Source organism: Daktulosphaira vitifoliae, unplaced genomic scaffold (genome assembly GCF_025091365.1).
Source record: "Daktulosphaira vitifoliae isolate Bord-2020 unplaced genomic scaffold, ASM2509136v1 Scaffold_3, whole genome shotgun sequence".
NCBI classification, from domain to species: Eukaryota; Metazoa; Arthropoda; class Insecta; order Hemiptera; family Phylloxeridae; genus Daktulosphaira; species Daktulosphaira vitifoliae.
This window is the reverse complement of record NW_026099574.1, coordinates 21,396,554-21,413,920: the sequence shown is the minus strand read 5'-3', so window position 1 is coordinate 21,413,920 and position 17,367 is coordinate 21,396,554. Positions and strand designations below refer to the sequence as shown.

Below are 17,367 nucleotides of genomic sequence, written 5' to 3'. Positions count from 1 at the left end.
CTTACTAGACCACTTTGCACCCTTCATTCAAATATTACCAAAAAGGGGAGAAGGAAACCCATCTAGTAGTAGCGTATTGAACCCGGTGCATGATTATTCCACGTGGTCACTACTATAATACGACGTCTTTTGTACCCTACCCGACACCCTACCGCTAATTTTCAACGTAACAAGTTATCTATATTTATTGCTAGTCATCGTTTTCCGCCTCCATTAATCGTTACAAAAAAAATTAAAACTTAGCATTATAGTATACCCTGTCATATATTTGGCTTCTTGGGAAAAAAATAGTTTTTATAAACGTTTTTAAACATTATATAATGACAATTTATTACAAAACAAGATTTTGCATCGTTTTCATTCTTATGTAATTTTGTATTGTTATTTAATATTTTTATTTAAAAAAATGCATTAATTGTATTCAGTCAACTATAAAGTATAATATAAATAAAATTGCACTGCGTTTCAACGATTAGCATGCGAATAACGACAATATAAATGTTTTTGCATATATTGTTGTTCCGTGTACATGAGACAAGTAGACATTATCGCCACAATTGGACCATCTGTAAAAAAATAACTTATTTACATATTATTAAAAAAACCTATTTGTAATGTTTAAATTTCATACACATTCCCTTCCGTATCATATACTGTTAAACGGTCTACAAACACTGTGACGTTTGTAGAGCCCGGTCCGATGGTTTCTGCCTGATAAGCCAAAGATTGAAAACTTAACTCTACGTTTAATTGTTGGGGAGCTGGCTTTTCGTACCTGCACACGGAAAGACCTTCGGCTAACAAACCGCCAGAGATCTGATCAGAAATCCTGTTAATTATTAGATGAAAAAAAAATTAAAATTTTGATTAGAATTTTGTCTTTATAAATAAATGTATGTGTTATTACTCGGTTTTTAATTTAAAGTTTGCTGTACTGTTATGACCGTCAGCCAATGCCATTTGTAAGTATCCCCAAAGTTTTGGGGTTTTCGGTGATAAAAATACCGATGCTTTCAGTTGTCGTCCTGTTTAAAGATTCTTAAAATGTAATTAAAATGTATAAAATATATTGTAAGGTATTATTTACCACAAAATGGACTCGAATCTCTAGTTGTCAAATATAATGGTCCACGGAGTTTAGATTGAGATGCTGCAAAACCCATTGTTACACAATTGGAATCTAAATAATACAATATAATGAACGAAGTATAAAATAATACAAGTTATAATCATTTCATTTGGTTTATTTTACTGATAACATATTTGTTTTTTTCCTGAGTTATACATAAGTAATTTGATCACAAAATAGTTATAAATACAAAATTAGTCAATAAATATTGGACAGTTCTACTTTAATCTATAAGATCTTAACTTCTTTTAGCTTCTGCTTATTGTTTAAATAGTACGTTTTAAATATTTATTATGTTTAACCTGTGACGTAACCAGAATTTCATAAGGGCCATAATAAAAAAATCTAGAAAATTCTATATTTTGGATCTTTTGTTTTTGCTCATCACTTTATTTTAAAAATAAATATTGTTGTTAATGTGAGGGAGGGCATGACCCTTCTAACTATGCTACTGTGTTTAACTTTCTATTGTAACAGTAAAATGACAATGGTTAGCACTGAAAGTTAAACAAATGATATACAACATTTAGATATATTGTAATATAACCGTAATACTTTAAAAAAAAAAAATACACAATAATACTAGGTTATAGTTTTATGACAAAAACTAGTTTTTAAAGTGTATAGCATTAATATAAAGCTTTGAAAAATACAATATTACCTGTGCAATTAGTGGGAAAGCAAGAACCCTTTTGGAAGACAGACCAACCAGCAGGACATGGAAATGCAGTAAATTGGCATGCATTTGGGTCGGTCAATGATTTTAGGCTTTCCAGAAAGAATTGCAATGCTCTTAAATGATTACATACAACACTCGAATTCATTGTACCCTCTAAATGTAAACATAAATATAATTATTATTTAAGTAATGTTATTTATGAAGATTCGGAAAAATATTCTTTAATAATAGCCAAAATATGATGCTAATATTCTCTCATAAAGTTGAAAATAATCTTATATTAAAAAATATTTTCTTAAATTCAAAACATACTTCTAGAAACATAATAAAAAACGTGAATAAGATACTAAATTCAATTTTGTTTTTATTTCAAGGAGTAAAAAAGTTGGTTCTATCTAGACATACACCCAAAGAAAAACCTCAATCAAAATTGAAAGAGAAATTTTATCAAGGGTTTATGATAATGTTTTATTAATACGAACAAAATAACTATTCTTATAAATAATTATTGTTCAAGACAAGAAAAAAAAATATCATATTGATAAATATATCATTGATTCAATAGTAATGATATATTTATCAAATTGAACAATGAATTTATTATATAGATCGAGGTTTTTCTCTGGGTGTACAGTGTAATCCAAATATGGTAAGACATTCATTTTTTTAGAAACTATTGAGAAAATTTCATTTTTACAAATAGAAAAAAAATTAGGTTAACAGAACTACAGTAATACATAATTCATTTTTTTTCATTCTTTCAGGGTTAAAAAATCTAATTTTCTTGGATGAGAACCCTTATTTTTAATTCTATAATATGATAAAAAAAAATAAAAGATTACAAACAATTTTCTTTATTCTATAAGTCGTTTATTTGTTACAGTATTTTAAATACACAAGATTAGATTAGAAGTAATGCACATACACCAGTTAAGCTGTATCCCAGAAGGGGTAAAAGAAATTTCATCATGTATTATTATAGTATTTTTAACCTAATATTTTTTCTCATTATATAAATGTAAAATTCTCAAAAGTGTCTGAGAAAACGAGTATCTTGCCAAAATAGTATTACCTGTAAGTTTGAATAAAATAAAATAAACTTGAAATAATTGTTAAAAATTATTTGGTATAAATGACTTTATTTTTAAAGAAAATTCGTACTGCGTAATAATTTATTAATCAAAAACATTGAAATTCTTACAAATTAATCAATATACTCTCTTATATGGTTTTTTTATGTAAAATATTAATTTACAATAAAATATTCTCAAATATATAAGTTTTTTTTTTAATTAAACGCTTAAGAATTCGTCAAGATTTCAAACTCTCGTTTTTTTTTTGCGAGAATCCCAAAAGTATGAAAAAGAATAAAATTCCTACCTCTAGTTATTTATAAATCCATAATGTCATAACAGCACATTATAGTAATGAGAGAAATAATCAATTTATTTGTCATTCCGTGCGAATTGTTCAATTTAAATACTGACCTAACCGGCTCACGATTAGCGATCCTCTAACTTGCTCACATCCGGGTTGATCAAGTCCACCGTTGGGGAAGTAATCTACGTCGCCTATTGGATTAAATAAACCTAACCCTTCGGACCACACCTTTGCACCATCGGTGTGCACGACATCAACGAATGTGGCGTCATTGGAACTAAGCGATGACAACGAAGAAGATAGCAGCTCTCTAAACAGCGGAGAAGCTGGATCTAGACCTAAATTGAACATTGTTGATGGCACAGTAAAATAAAACTTCATACCTTTACATAGTTATATGTTTATAGTAATTCTACCTGTTATTCTACCGATGGTGATACCGTCTTGTTTCAGAGATTTACCGGCGAAACCAGCTGCGTGGGCCCCGAGGCTGAAACCAATAATGTGCATGCGTTCTGGATCACTGTTCATAGTCACCATATCTGTTATTAGTAGAGCCAATTGGCGCCCAATTAGCTGGGTATTAGCGGCTGCCAACACGTATGACGGACCACGTGCACCTTTTTCCCAATCTACCAATATCAAATTTGATTCTTGCTACATGTGTGTGAAATTAATAATTAGTAATTATACAATAGTGATATAAAAAGTTCAATATTAAATCAACTATCATGTTTGGAATTACCAAGTCTAGCAGCGCGTTTGCTAAAAGTAAAGCCACTTTATCCCGCCCAGTGCCCTTGTAACCATGTATTATAATTTTAGTCGGCAATTCTGGTCTGAAATTCGAATTCTTCAAAGAACTATGGTTATCTCCGTATGTTACAAATGAGTAATTCGTGCGGTTCTGTCGGGTTATAAGTAAAAATTTGGTGTTTACAGCATCCGGGGGCTGCGGCGACTTTACAATCGGTGAATGTGCTGATCGTGGTACGGGGAAACATCCAACAGCGTCTAAAAAACAACAAGCGTAAAGAAACGAGAATAAAACCGTAAAAACATTGCGCTTTAAGTATGATGGTCACGTCTTCATTGTTTGCACCGGATGAATAATAAAATATCTTGAATTTTAAACCGGTAAATTATGTCGTTCTTTGAAAGTTAAGTGGTTATTGGACGTTATACGAAATCCGCACAAGAACTTTTACAAAAATGTTGACAATATACTACTAACGACGAAAAATAGATGTTACCGATTTTACAATTATTCAATACATTGTCCTTACCGTAACATATCTGCTTGGTGGGTCTTGATTTTATTCGCTCTTGCCGTCTAGATAAATGGTCTCTGACCAACTGCATCACCCGCTTGCCCAGTACATTTGACGGCCAAAACTGGCGGTCGTTGACTAGAACATTTTCACATTTTCAATAATATTTATTTATTCGCATTTCGTTTTAGTATTACCTTCCGAATCAGCAACTGTCGAACTGAAATGGCCCAGAATCGCACAAGCCACAACAACTGTAATGACAGCTGCATTCTTATTTTGTACTCTCATGTTGCGTCTTGCGTTATGTGTATGAACACCAGAATCTCACATGACTGCGTTTAAACAACACTGATAAAATTATATCGCTAAGAGGACTCAAACTTATATAATACTACAACAGTGTAAGCCATTATATTATTATTGTTGTTCCTAGATTTTATAGGTATGAGTTTATCTTACTTTCACTCTGAACATTTGAAGGTAAACTGTGTAAGAGGCTAATACATAAATGTATTTACATGCTGTCAATACTTATTATAATTATTATTCAATTATGAATAATTAATCGATTTAACCAGTGCATATTGTTAGATAAATGATGTTACATGTTGCTCGTCTCCATAGTCTTTTATAAAGTATTGGTAAAAATATTTTTTAATTAAAACACAGTAACTCAAATTTTGTAGTTAACATAAAAATATACCAAGCGTGCTAAATATTTTTATTATTTTTGTATCAATATATAAAACTAATTTAATAATTTCACTAAACAAATGATTTGTCAAAAATGACAAAAAGAAATCCAGAATGAATCCTTGCAAATCACATTACCATTAAGCTTGACTGATTTAGGATGAATGAATTGTCAGTAGATTTAGTAATACAAAGTCATAAAAATAAATAAACGGAGTCTACATTTTTTATTGTCTTAGGACTTTCATTAAATATTCCTTTACTATTGCAAATTAAGATTATCAAAATACACTATTGCGTGTAGAACATTCTAATAAATTTATTCGGTTTCGAATTATACTTTAATATGTATAAAGGCTTTTATGATCAATCATGGTCAGGTTAGTGTAGGTTTAAGTATGTGCAGTGTAAATACTTAAACCTTAAAAACTTAAACATAGTAGGATGTATGCTGAAGGACTTTTTTTCAATGTAACATAATTACTTTTATAAATGGTTTTGTCTTTTCTATTTTTTTTTATGGTAATATATAAAAAGTATTACTGTAATATACATAATTTACTTGAAATTACTACGATGGTGCTAATATTGATTTCGTCATTGTTTGAATCAACTGTTTTTACTAAAATAATTAAAAGTAATTTGAAACAAATGGTTAAAACAATATATTATTTTTATTATTATATAACAATCAAAATTGATCATTAATATGATCATCAAAATAAATAAAAAAACGAAATTTTCATGCTATTTAAAAAAAAAACTTTTCAATCACGCTACTGAATTTAATATTTTATGAATACAAAAGTTACAAAAAATAATATAAATATGTTAAAACTTCTTAGCTTTGCATCGAAGCTAAAATAGTTTTGTATCTTACTAGGATGGAAAATTTGATAGGACTTATCTTTATATTTAGTCAAATGTTTTCAGTAAGACTGAAATTTTTTTATTCGTTCAATGGTAAAAAATGATAACTTGAAAAATGCTTTATAGTTAATTGATCATCATAAATGTTAAATTCTATATTAATAGAATGTTTTTAATATCCTAAGTATCGAAATAACTATCTATTCTGTTATAACCAGTGTTCCTTTATCAATTCTATAAGTTAAATGGTGAGGTGCCAAACTATAAGAAAATGGAAACCCGGAAAAAAAATTGTTTTGCTGATGTTACATTAATTAAAAATTAGTTTGAAAAATCTGTATCATAATTCTATAACATATTTTTAATGTAATTATTTACGTACTTTTTCTTTCGCAGTATCAAAATTTTGTTAGTTCGTACTCTAAAAATATACGTCGACATCTATAATTTCGTGTAGTTGCATATTTTAAAAATTGATTTTAGTGTGACATTTTTTTTCACTTGGTTTAATTAAAATTCATCTATAAAGCTGCTATTAACATAATTTAAAAGTACTATTTATTTGTTAAGTAAAAAAATATATACATTAGACTGCGTTCTTCAAAAATGGTATTTTATAATTTTATAACAGATGAAAGAATATAGTCGTTGAGAAGAAGTAATACTAGGAACTTAAATTCAATATTTTAAATCGACTAAATAAGGATAAGCAAAGTGTCGCATATGTTGCTTTTAACGTAGGAGTAAAAATGTTTAAGAAACAAATGCATAATTGAATGACTAATTTTTTTCATTAAGTATAATTGATGTTAAAAAATCTTTAGCGCGGTTACAATAAAAAATAAATAAAAATTGTATGCGGGTATTTATTGAGCATCTGCGTAATATAGTTGGAAACTAAATTATTAATTAATATCTAAGATTAGGTTAGTATAAATTAATCTAATTTGTGTTCAATTTATTGTTGAATATTTTGATAATATTTAGTTCATACATTATTTGAAATATTGAAAGAGTAATAACAATTTAAGGAGTACTTAACTATTTGTTAATTGTATAGAGTAAATCGATTTATCAATGAATATTGACTCGGTCAATGAGAAATTAATGATAATAAAAAATCGAATCGANGGGGGTCAATGAGAAATTAATGATAATAAAAAATCGAATCGAAGACAAGCATCATTATCTTTTAGTGATGATAATCAAGTGAAGTTTTCAAGGTTATTTGATACTCCAGCGTATATCAGTTGTAAAATATAATTGATATCATTCGTGAGTTAAACGATCTTTTTATATTTATTTTGCTTAAAGTGTCAATTGGTTCCTTAAAAGTTTTGTTTTTTTTTTTTTTTAAGAATAAATTATAGTTTCTATTTAAACGTAATTAGCAAAGCAACTTTAAAATGTTTATCAGAATTACTTTGTCACTTAATTATTTTAGTTTTAAAAAATGATGGAAGATCAAAATTCAGCTGTATTGGAAGTATCAGTTGAAGAAAAAGGCGTATCTTCAATGTCTCCAACTGCTCTGAATGATACACCTATTGTATGATTGACTTAAAGTTAATGTTTGACAAAAACATATTAATTTATATGACACTGAATTTTAGATAAATTATCCATCATTTACAAATGACTCATTCCATAAATTAGAACTTAAACATGATATTCAAGTAAGAGTTGAGAATCCTCAGAAAATAGTTGAACCACTAGAAACATACATAACCTATAGAGTTACTACTAAGGTAAATGTTGAAATAATTTTATTTACGATTATATAGCTGACCTCCTTTTTGTAGGTGGATCATCCAGATTATCAAGATAAAGAATATGTAATTCGACGAAGGTATAATGATTTTATATGGTTGAGACAAAATATGACTGTTGAATATCAAGATCGTATTATTCCCGTAATAAAAATTTCATTTGTTTAGTATGATTGCTTTGAAATTAAAATTTTATATTTGATTACAGCCATTACCTGCTAAACATACTATACTTGGTCAATTAGATCGATATTCAAAAGAATTTGTTTCATGTCGTATGAATTTATTGGAACGTTTTTTGGCCCGATTAGTGTGCCATCCCATTTTTTCTGAAGATCGACATTTACGTGTTTTTTTAACAGCTAATGCAACAGTATACATATAATATTTTTAATTTATTGTACATATTAGTTTTTATATTTTTAATTTTTAGGAGTTTACAGCTTATAAAAAACGTGGTTCAAGTTTGTTAAGGCGTATGTCAAACAGTTTAAATACTATAGCGAATTCATACAGTTCAAGACAAATAGATTATGAATTTGATCCTATTAGAAATCATTTACAAGGTTTATCTGAAAAATTAACAATGCTGGAAAAAGTAGCTCAGAGAATTCATAAAGAAAGAAAAGGTATGATAATAATGATTATATTTAAAATTTAATATAAATATAGCTGATGTTAAAATATTAATCAAACAATATCTCTGCTAAAATTGTATAAATGTTGTAGAAGTTATTAGAAAAAAAATGATAGCTGTATACACCTCCTAGGTCATGTCTTTTTTACATATTATATTAAAAGTTTATAAATTATAAATTTGGTCATAATAATTTCACCAAAATTGATTAATATAATAAATTTTTTGTATTTTAACTATATAAATTATTTAAAATATTGCGGAACAGTTGCGTGTTCTTCAAAATTTTTGTTTGTTTATCTTTTAAGTTTTTCCATTACAAGTCATTTTATTAGTATCATTAGTGTCATAGATGATGCTACGACAAGGCTAACTAATATTTTTACTATAACTTTTGTTGTACATTTAAAATCGTAGCTAATTCATTTTTACTGAAAAAAGTTTATGTGTAATAAAATACTAAAAAAAAAAATCAGTATTCTTATAAGAATAGATTATATTTTGTTATTTATACAAACTAAAATATTTTTTGTTAATATTTTAGAATTATGTGTGGAGTCTCATCAATTAGGGGCAGCATTTATTGAATGGTCTTCCAATGAACAGAGTATATCAGTAGCATTATCTCGTATTGGCCATACAATCACTGCTAATAGTTCTGCTCTGCGTCAAAATTTAATAAATAATTTTCAAAATGACTGGGCACAAGTAAAATTCATTGAGATAACAATTTATAATTGAGTATATTTATATACTTTTATTACTTTAGCCACTTAAAGACTATGTAAACTACATAGAATGTGTTCGAGAAACACTCACCAAAAGAGATGCTTTACAATTGCAGTATGAGCAATCAGTTCTGGAGTTAGAAAAAAAAAAGGCTGATAAAGATAAAGTATGCAATGTAAAAATATACATTTCTATTATACAATTTTTATGGGATTGATTTCCATGATAATAATTTTTAATTAAAGGTTGCCAGTGATGAAAAGTCACTAATGTCTTTTTGGACTAAGTCAGAGACAAATAAGGAAGAAAAAATAGAGAAGATTACTCAGATTATTCCAAAATTAGTGTCAATTTCTGAAGCTCATAAAGAGCAATTGGATGCTAGTAGCAATGTATTTAAGGAAGAATATGCGTTTTGGAAAAATCAAAAAAAAGCAGACTTCAAAAAAATGTTAACTACTTTGGCTGAAAGCCATATACAGTATTATCAACACGTAAGCATTTCCTTTGAAAATATTTTCTTTAATAATTGTTTTATAATTTTTTTAGTGTACAACATCATGGGACTTGGTGTTCAAAAGAATGTCATCAGAATAAAACTATGAGCTTAAATTTTTCAGTACTCAATTCATAAGTTAACAAGTTATATTTTCTTATATTGTGATAAATTTGATTGGGTAGGTTCACATAAAGATTTATATCTATCAAACATATCCTTTAAGAATAAGGCAGTTATTTATGTGTGATTATATATTTATACACATTATTGTTTTTATGATATTACTCATGTTTTATGTCATCATTCCATTTTTCTTTTGTTATTTTATGAAACTAATTTATCATTGTTTGTTTATCATGGAATATGATTGTTTATTAAATCGTTATATTTAAAATGAAACATTGTTTTTCAATAAAAAAAATTTATTTTGCATTATTTATAACCAGTGAATTTAAGTGCATTTTGTAACAAATGATGATAATCTCTGGTAGAAATTATAAATAGGTATGTTCTAATAGTAAAACAGTAAAAAACTTATTATTAAATACAGTAGGAAATTGACAAAAATATTTGTCACTAAAAAAAATAATTTTTTTAACAATGAGATTACAATTATATTATAAGTTAAAAAAAAAAAATCACAGTTTTTAATTTATGGTGTAAAAGGTGGTCAAATACACATATTTTTAGGCATAGTCTGAAGAGTAAATAAGTAAAAATAGTTATTATATAAAAGGTAAATAAAAATGATTAAATAGAGTACTAGTTATACTTTATTAAATATATTTATGTTGGTGTCGATGCCGAGAACAAAATATTTTTGCTACTATGACCAAATGAAGTAATGCTGGACATATCTTTAAGACTCATTGTTAAGGTCTGATAACCAGATTCCGAACTATTTTCCATTGTTAAACTAATTTTATTAGTTCGACGTCTTTTAGGCATTGATAATGTTGAAACTGGTGTCATAAAAACAAAATCACCACCTAAGAAATAAATTAAAAATAGAGACACCATTTTATTTTTATTAATAGTATCTATTACTACATCCATATTAAATTACTTTTTAAAATAAATATTTAATTTGAAGTGGGAGATATAAATAATTTAAATGAGTTTATTAAATAAATACCACATTAATGTGTTGAAAGAAGCAATTTAAAATAATAGAAGTTCAAATTAAATAATAAAAAAAAGAAAAGGTACAGTAATGTCTAATGAGAGAAACCACTGGATTTTTATTTTTACACTTAAAATGATAACATTGCAAAAATCATAGTAAGTAAAGTTTGCTTGAAACTATATTACTTTTATCTTTAGGCGGAGTATTTTCTTTGTCATTAGAAATTATTATTGGTGAAACATCTATAGGTACATGACAGTCTAATGGCAGTTCTTGGACACCAAGGTGATTGCCAATTACAGGACCTCTTGTTTCAGTAGAGTTAACAAAACAACTGATTAAAGGGCTATTTGGTTGATTTCTTTTCCTATTGAAGTTAAAAAGCCTTTAAAATTTTGTTAATTTTAATATAATAATTAAATTACATTTCTACTGGAGAAATAGGGTCATCATTGTCATTTAGGAAAAATAATTTTCGCCTTAGTGTCGATGTGTCTTTATTAAAACTTGCTTCAGAGTCTTTGTTTTGAGTCTACATAACATGTATCACAATTAGTTAAATTTATATGCTTAAAAATATTAAAATCTTACCGAATTTAAAAAGTAAGGCTTTAGTATTTGTTCAATGTGATCAGGTAAAATTGAAGGAAAACTAAGATCAGTTTGAGTAGAAACTAAAACATAATTTAGTGTTCTGATTAATCACACTAAAAATAGATATAATAAATGATAGATATTATTCACAAAGAAAAATTTTTCTTAAACCATATATTATAATACTATTAGTACACTACAGAACCAGTAATTTACACTGAATATAAATAAAATAATATGAGAAGTAAACATCCACATATTGATTAATGAAGTTACAGAATAAGACAGTATAGTTTTGAGATGAACTTGTGAAAAATTTTAGTTGCTATAAATTAAATGTTAAAGATATATAAGCATACATGTAATACGAGAATTATAGGAAATGTATTATGTACAATTAAATGCTATTAATATAATACTTAGCATATTAATATTATTTTATTTTTCTAATCAATAGAAATTCTATATATTCAGATTATGTGTAAAGAATATATGAAATAGTATAATTACTTGTAAAAATATAAGATTTGTAATTTATAACAGGTGAATAAGAAATTATTTTTTAATTTATGTGTTTTATTAAACAACTTTACCCAAATAATATTACTAATCAAATAGCAGAAGAATTAATTATTTAAAGGGGTTAAAATAATGTATGTGCAATAATATACAAATTATAATAATAGGTGATTTAATCATTAGACTGTATTATTTTAGATTGTTAAGATATTTTTAAAATTACTTTCACGTGAACGTGTTAATTCAGTTTTCTTGGTTGACATAGGTGTAGATGATGAATTGTCTCGTTTAGATTCCCAGTTGATAATTTCATTGTTCCATGGGCTAGGAATTTTATGTTTCATATAAAAATATCTAAAAATTATTTTTATAAATAATAAATATAATTTTACACATTATGAAACACAATTACTTGTCAATAGTTTCTTGTAGTTTCGATTCGGTTTCATCATCAATTTGTTCCTCTACCATGCATTCATCTTCAATATGAACAGGATTCAGTTTGGATACATCATCAATATTCCATTTAAATTCATTTTCTTGGCCAGGACTAATAGCTTTAGCAAATACATTAGGGCTGATTGTTGTTTCACCCAGTCGCTGCATTAGATTTTCATTGAAAGGATTATATACTTTTGGTTTACATATATGATTTATTTCATATTGAGAACGTAATAATTCAGTAGACATACTCCAATGACGGTTAGGTTTACGAGGGGTAGGTGTACGATTTACGTGTAGTATTTTTCTAATAGATGTTTCATTTTTGTCCGAGTTGAAGGACACGTCCATATATTCTACTTCTTCGCAAATGGCCATATTATAATACAGAGAAATATCTAAAATGTAACAAATAATTAAAAAAATGATTTAAGTTCTAAAAATCAGTCTTAATAATGACACAATAAAAAAAATTATTCTAAAACATTTTGCTATTAAATAAAATATAAAATTGGGTATTTACAGATCACAATTGATTTAAAACTATTTAACGGTTATTCAGGGAGATTATAAATGAAAATATAAGATTTTTATATTTATTATATTTTATATACTCTTTGGAATGTTTTTCATAAACTCACAGTTCCACTTCTCTTATCTTTATTGTAGTACCTACGAGTGTATACATTTTGTAGGTTAACTCGTCCATTTGACTGACGAGAGTGTTGTTTTCATTTTGGGTATTGGGATTTCATCCTAAGAAAAATGGTAAGTGATTTCTAAATTTTATCCGAAATTATTTAATTAATCCTTTTTAATTAATGTAAATTGATTATTTAGCTGATTTTTTTATTAACTGATCGTTATACACAAAAAAGATTTATTTATTTTCTTAACTTGGTAATTGATTTTATTTTTTTTTAGACGAAAGGTACGTCAAGTTTTGGTAAGCGACATAACAAGACTCACACATTGTGTCGTCGTTGTGGTAGGTCGTCTTACCACATTCAGAAGTCTAAGTGCGCTCAATGCGGATATCCAAGCAAAAAATTGCGTCATTGTATGTAGAAAATTCGATTTAAATATCTCTTTACCGATGTTGATATGTTTTTTTTTTATAGACAACTGGAGTGTTAAAGCTCAACGTAGGAAGACTACCGGAACTGGTCGTTTGAGGCATTTGAAAATTGTTCGTCGTAAATTTAGGTAAATAATTTATCTATGTAATATTTTTATAGTGCTTATTAAATTTTATTTTGAGAAACTTTTTCAGTCTGTAAATAAATAACTCTCTAATATTTTAATCTTAAGTTTTATAATGGAAAATTATGATTATAATTTTGTTGTTAAAAATAATTGAAGTCTATGTTATAAAAAACATCACTTGTTGCTAATTTAACAAGTGGCACAATTCAATTGATAGTATTATATTATGATGATGATAAATAATATACGCTAATACGACTTATTAAAATGGGTACTCCTTGCCCTCTCTGAATATAATATTATCATATTAGATTTTCATTATTTTAAGTATGCTTTGATGTTAATTAAATTAATATACGCTAATACGACTGTATTTAAAATGGGTATTACTTGCCCTCTCTGAGCATATCTTTAAGATTTATTCATTCCAAAGTGCTATAAATGTATCTTATTTCATTGAATTCTTCTTATAAAGTGAAGCTATATAAAAAAATCAAATACTTGAAATGATAATAATTGAAACTCAAAGGCAGACTTTCATTAAAATTAATTTTTTTAATAAAGTTTTATAAAAAATCTCTAAAAAATATATTTAATATAATTATTATTATATTTAATGTAATTAAGTAATCAAATTTTTTTTCATTTATGTCTATAAGTGTTTATTGGCTAGTTAAATCTCATGAGCTACTTTTTTTTATTAGAAAATTTTAGTTGTGCAATGATGCTAAAATATAAATATACGCTAATACGACTAAATTTAAAATGGGTATTACTTGCCCTCTCTGAGCATCAACTTAAAAAAACACATTAACTCAATAATGATACTGACAAATAACACTGTGAATTAAATTTAAGCTCAGATGATATTTTTAGTTCTTGACATTTAAAATTCAATCAAACTTGAAAACTTTTTCTATTATGCAGCATTATGATGTTCTAAGATTAAATTGTAAAATGAACATATTTTACTATAACACTTGTCTCAACAGTTAAATTCTAATTTCTTTATTTTTCAGAAATGGATTCCGTGAAGGCACCCAAGCAAAACCCAGAAATAGGCAGAGTTAATCTTATTTAATGTTTTGTCAAACAACCATTAAAAAAAATAAAAAAATGTCTTTGTAAATAATGTTTTATCATGTTTATTATTACCACATGTACATATAACCCTAGAGTTGCTACAAACTGAACAGAAATTGACTTATAATAATTAAAATTAAATAATTGATTTTTAAAAGGCTATGAAACTTTTGCACTATCTTGTATATAAAATTTTTAGTAGGATAATCTTAGAACTAATTTTATCCTTAACTACAATTTTGCTGCTTATACTGCAAAACTGCATATCTCAAAAATTGATAAAATGAGATTGTTATCAACAATCAAAATAAGTGTTTCTGAATATTTTTGTCATATATATTTCTTGTTAGATTTGTTGGTTTCATTGTATATTATGAAAGTAATGCCATTTCCTGTATTAAAACATGGTTAATTCAAAATTATTATATGATCATATTGTAAACCTGTAAAAACTGATATATGTACTGTTGTAGTATAAATAATACGATACCGGCCTATAATAAACATGCTACTGAATACTCAATAAGTATTGTAACACATGTAATTTATTGAGTAATTATAAAATTTTTAATGAGCCATAAAAATAATTTTGACAATTGTACAAAAAATATATCTAATTTGACATATTATAAATAAAATATCTTTTTATTAAAGATAAATAATAAAAAACAAACGATTTAAATTAATCTTGCGTTCTTTGACTATATCAATAAAAAAATAAACACTATATATTAATAAAATTTAATATTTTAGATATATTGCTATGGGTCCTAACCAAATACTTAAAAGTAATCACCAAGCAAAAAAAAATTGAAGTGGAATATGTATATAATATATAAAGGGATAAATTAAATTTGAAAAAATACAAGATTAGTCATTTAAATTGTCTTCAATGAAATTTTTTTACTAATTCAATGCGTAAATATAATTTTAATATGCACTGCGAATAAGGTAGTTTCTCGTATTTTAATACTTTTTAGGAGATCAAAAATAAATTTTTTCTCTGATTACACTACGTTTTTATATTTTTTAAATAGTTTAATTTCGATTCAAACCAAATCTACGATATTTTGATGAATGTTTTTATAAGAGTAAGAAAGTAAAACCGAAATCCTAATATTTCATACTATTTATAAGTTGAATTTTTTGAGTTGCTGCTTTATTCGTTGCGCATGACTATTTGAGATTTATAAACATGCTTCATAGTAGTACGTACATATATTGCCTTAAAGTATTAATTAATTATATTGTTGTAGATAATAGATTATAATTTGAAACACTCAGTATACCCATTAAGAAAATGTAGGTCTTAATTCATCAACTTTAGAATTTTAACTGCACAAATCAAAACGCATTAAACTAATATTTAAAATATATTTGTAATCAAAAATTAATTTCATAACATTGCAATTTAACTAAGTATACTACATAAATTCAATTCTTCATTCTTTTATACGTTCACTTATGGCTTAGGAAACAAGTCTTTTACATAAAATCTGTTTAGAATTAAATCTGGTTACATATAAATGGTTCTTAATATTAAATAAAATTAATTAAAGCAGTTAATTGATATAAATTTTTTTAGATATTATTATATTTTACTAATACAAATAATATGTAAGGGTTGACTAATTGATTACTTTACCTTTTAAGATTAGGGATAGAGTTTACTGTATAATTTAAACTTGGCATATTTTTGGTTGGATTATCGTCTGTGCCAGCTTGATTACTAATTTTTTTAATTTTATATTTAACATAGAAACATTATGTTGGATTTTTTATTGTCACGATCTAAATAAGTTATTTAAAATACATCACGTTTTCGAACATTTAAGACATACATACATTTTATAACTATATCACAAATTAAAAAAGGAGGTTTCGAAGAAAAATTATTCATCTATTTTTCCGGCGAATTAGCGTTTTCATGACATATTACAGTTTACATAATTCATTCTTCCTATAAAAAATTCTAATTGAAAACATAGGGCAATAAATTAATACGTTTTTTTTGTGTGTGTCTGATGTGTACGAAATTAAAATTAAATATGTATAGTATATTTTTATAGATTCATAATATGCGTTGGTCACATTTATAATAAGACTCAATTTAATTGATTTGAAAATTTTATATAAAAATAAAATTTGTATACAGAGTGATTCCTTATGCCCACGAAATACCTTCGAAAATATTACAGATAATCATTTTATTTCTAAGTTCTTTATTGAGCAGCTTTATACGAAAAATAAAATGTTTGTTATCGAACTCACAACTTCAAATATTATTTATTGTGACTACAATACAAAGCAAGTATAATTTAACGTATGCTTTCTTTGAACGTAAAACAATCTATTGCGTAATAAACCATTAAGAGAAGTTATGAAACTTTTAGAGATATTTGACATTATTTATTCAATCCAGAGATACCAATATTTATCCATCCCACAGTTATATTCTTTTAATACATTTTAATTATCTCTTACTATTTTTCATATTAGACTACTTACTCCCTAATTATTTACATTACTATCTTTTAATATTTTTCTATTCTTTTTGGTGTATTACTAAATGCTTCATAGAAGTGTTCGAGGCGTTAAGTTATTTTTCATCATAAAATAATACTATTTCAAAGTAAAATTTACACTTTATTAACTTAAATAAATAAACAATGACAATTTTCATTACTTGTTTTTTACATAATGATTATCTCAGTTTACTGTTCCAAAATGAAAATTGTC

At 26.1% G+C, this 17,367-nt stretch overlaps 4 protein-coding genes and 1 long non-coding RNA gene across 6 annotated transcripts; 3 read left to right on the top strand and 2 right to left on the bottom strand.

The window, feature by feature from the left end:
- Nucleotides 1-415: 415 nt before the first annotated feature.
- On the bottom strand, nucleotides 416-4,793 carry LOC126900626 (pancreatic triacylglycerol lipase-like). Its single transcript, XM_050676476.1, has 10 exons — nucleotides 4,657-4,793; nucleotides 4,475-4,597; nucleotides 3,934-4,202; nucleotides 3,605-3,845; nucleotides 3,296-3,526; nucleotides 1,791-1,961; nucleotides 1,088-1,180; nucleotides 908-1,025; nucleotides 632-829; nucleotides 416-566 (listed from the first exon to the last, which is right to left on the bottom strand). The coding sequence occupies exons 1-10, from the start codon at nucleotides 4,748-4,750 to the stop codon at nucleotides 473-475; spliced, it is 1,632 nt and encodes a 543-aa protein (XP_050532433.1). The 5' UTR covers nucleotides 4,751-4,793; the 3' UTR covers nucleotides 416-472.
- LOC126900629 (uncharacterized) lies at nucleotides 3,738-7,157 on the top strand. Its single transcript, XR_007702890.1, has 3 exons — nucleotides 3,738-3,851; nucleotides 4,651-4,863; nucleotides 7,086-7,157. It is a non-coding gene; the product is annotated as an uncharacterized LOC126900629 (long non-coding RNA).
- A 34-nt stretch (nucleotides 7,158-7,191) lies between these two features.
- On the top strand, nucleotides 7,192-9,806 carry LOC126900627 (sorting nexin-30-like). 2 transcript variants are annotated; one of them, XM_050676477.1, is made up of 10 exons: nucleotides 7,192-7,300; nucleotides 7,470-7,574; nucleotides 7,639-7,773; nucleotides 7,828-7,938; nucleotides 8,003-8,167; nucleotides 8,228-8,423; nucleotides 8,976-9,139; nucleotides 9,201-9,335; nucleotides 9,406-9,654; nucleotides 9,710-9,806. In XM_050676477.1, exons 2-10 carry the CDS (start codon nucleotides 7,479-7,481, stop codon nucleotides 9,755-9,757), a joined length of 1,299 nt encoding a protein of 432 aa, XP_050532434.1. In that variant the 5' UTR covers nucleotides 7,192-7,300; nucleotides 7,470-7,478; the 3' UTR covers nucleotides 9,758-9,806. The 2 variants fall into 2 exon arrangements, with proteins under 2 accessions (XP_050532434.1, XP_050532436.1); XM_050676479.1 differs by lacking the exon at nucleotides 7,192-7,300 and having other exon boundaries at nucleotides 7,328-7,574; nucleotides 9,201-9,326.
- Nucleotides 9,807-10,178: 372 nt separating this feature from the next.
- On the bottom strand, nucleotides 10,179-12,880 carry LOC126900628 (uncharacterized). Its single transcript, XM_050676480.1, has 6 exons — nucleotides 12,311-12,880; nucleotides 12,122-12,252; nucleotides 11,377-11,459; nucleotides 11,211-11,317; nucleotides 10,971-11,152; nucleotides 10,179-10,648 (listed from the first exon to the last, which is right to left on the bottom strand). The coding sequence occupies exons 1-6, from the start codon at nucleotides 12,715-12,717 to the stop codon at nucleotides 10,446-10,448; spliced, it is 1,113 nt and encodes a 370-aa protein (XP_050532437.1). The 5' UTR covers nucleotides 12,718-12,880; the 3' UTR covers nucleotides 10,179-10,445.
- Nucleotides 12,881-12,963: 83 nt separating this feature from the next.
- On the top strand, nucleotides 12,964-14,677 carry LOC126901018 (probable 60S ribosomal protein L37-A). Its single transcript, XM_050677132.1, has 4 exons — nucleotides 12,964-13,107; nucleotides 13,264-13,399; nucleotides 13,461-13,545; nucleotides 14,565-14,677. Exons 1-4 carry the CDS (start codon nucleotides 13,105-13,107, stop codon nucleotides 14,614-14,616), a joined length of 276 nt encoding a protein of 91 aa, XP_050533089.1. The 5' UTR covers nucleotides 12,964-13,104; the 3' UTR covers nucleotides 14,617-14,677.
- The last annotated feature ends 2,690 nt before the right edge of the window (nucleotides 14,678-17,367 follow it).

What these genes read in the sequence shown, in the direction of transcription:
- LOC126900626 (XM_050676476.1), bottom strand. Translation starts at nt 4,750, where the DNA reads ATGAGAGTACAAAATAAGAATGCAGCTGTCATTACAGTTGTTGTGGCT. An exon ending in CACCATCGGTAGAATAACAG is followed by an intron (nt 3,527 to 3,604) that starts GTAGAATTACTA and finishes TGTTCAATTTAG; the next exon opens with GTCTAGATCCAGCTTCTCCG. An exon ending in TATGATACGGAAGGGAATGT is followed by an intron (nt 567 to 631) that starts GTATGAAATTTA and finishes ATTTTTTTACAG; the next exon opens with ATGGTCCAATTGTGGCGATA.
- LOC126900627 (XM_050676477.1), top strand. Translation starts at nt 7,479, where the DNA reads ATGATGGAAGATCAAAATTCAGCTGTATTGGAAGTATCAGTTGAAGAA. An exon ending in ATCAAGATCGTATTATTCCC is followed by an intron (nt 7,939 to 8,002) that starts GTAATAAAAATT and finishes ATTTGATTACAG; the next exon opens with CCATTACCTGCTAAACATAC. An exon ending in ATATACAGTATTATCAACAC is followed by an intron (nt 9,655 to 9,709) that starts GTAAGCATTTCC and finishes TAATTTTTTTAG; the next exon opens with TGTACAACATCATGGGACTT.
- LOC126900628 (XM_050676480.1), bottom strand. Translation starts at nt 12,717, where the DNA reads ATGGCCATTTGCGAAGAAGTAGAATATATGGACGTGTCCTTCAACTCG. An exon ending in CTACAAGAAACTATTGACAA is followed by an intron (nt 12,253 to 12,310) that starts GTAATTGTGTTT and finishes AATAATTTTTAG; the next exon opens with ATATTTTTATATGAAACATA. An exon ending in ATTAACACGTTCACGTGAAA is followed by an intron (nt 11,460 to 12,121) that starts GTAATTTTAAAA and finishes ATTATGTTTTAG; the next exon opens with TTTCTACTCAAACTGATCTT.
- LOC126901018 (XM_050677132.1), top strand. An exon ending in AAGCAAAAAATTGCGTCATT is followed by an intron (nt 13,400 to 13,460) that starts GTATGTAGAAAA and finishes TTTTTTTTATAG; the next exon opens with ACAACTGGAGTGTTAAAGCT. An exon ending in ATTGTTCGTCGTAAATTTAG is followed by an intron (nt 13,546 to 14,564) that starts GTAAATAATTTA and finishes TTTATTTTTCAG; the next exon opens with AAATGGATTCCGTGAAGGCA.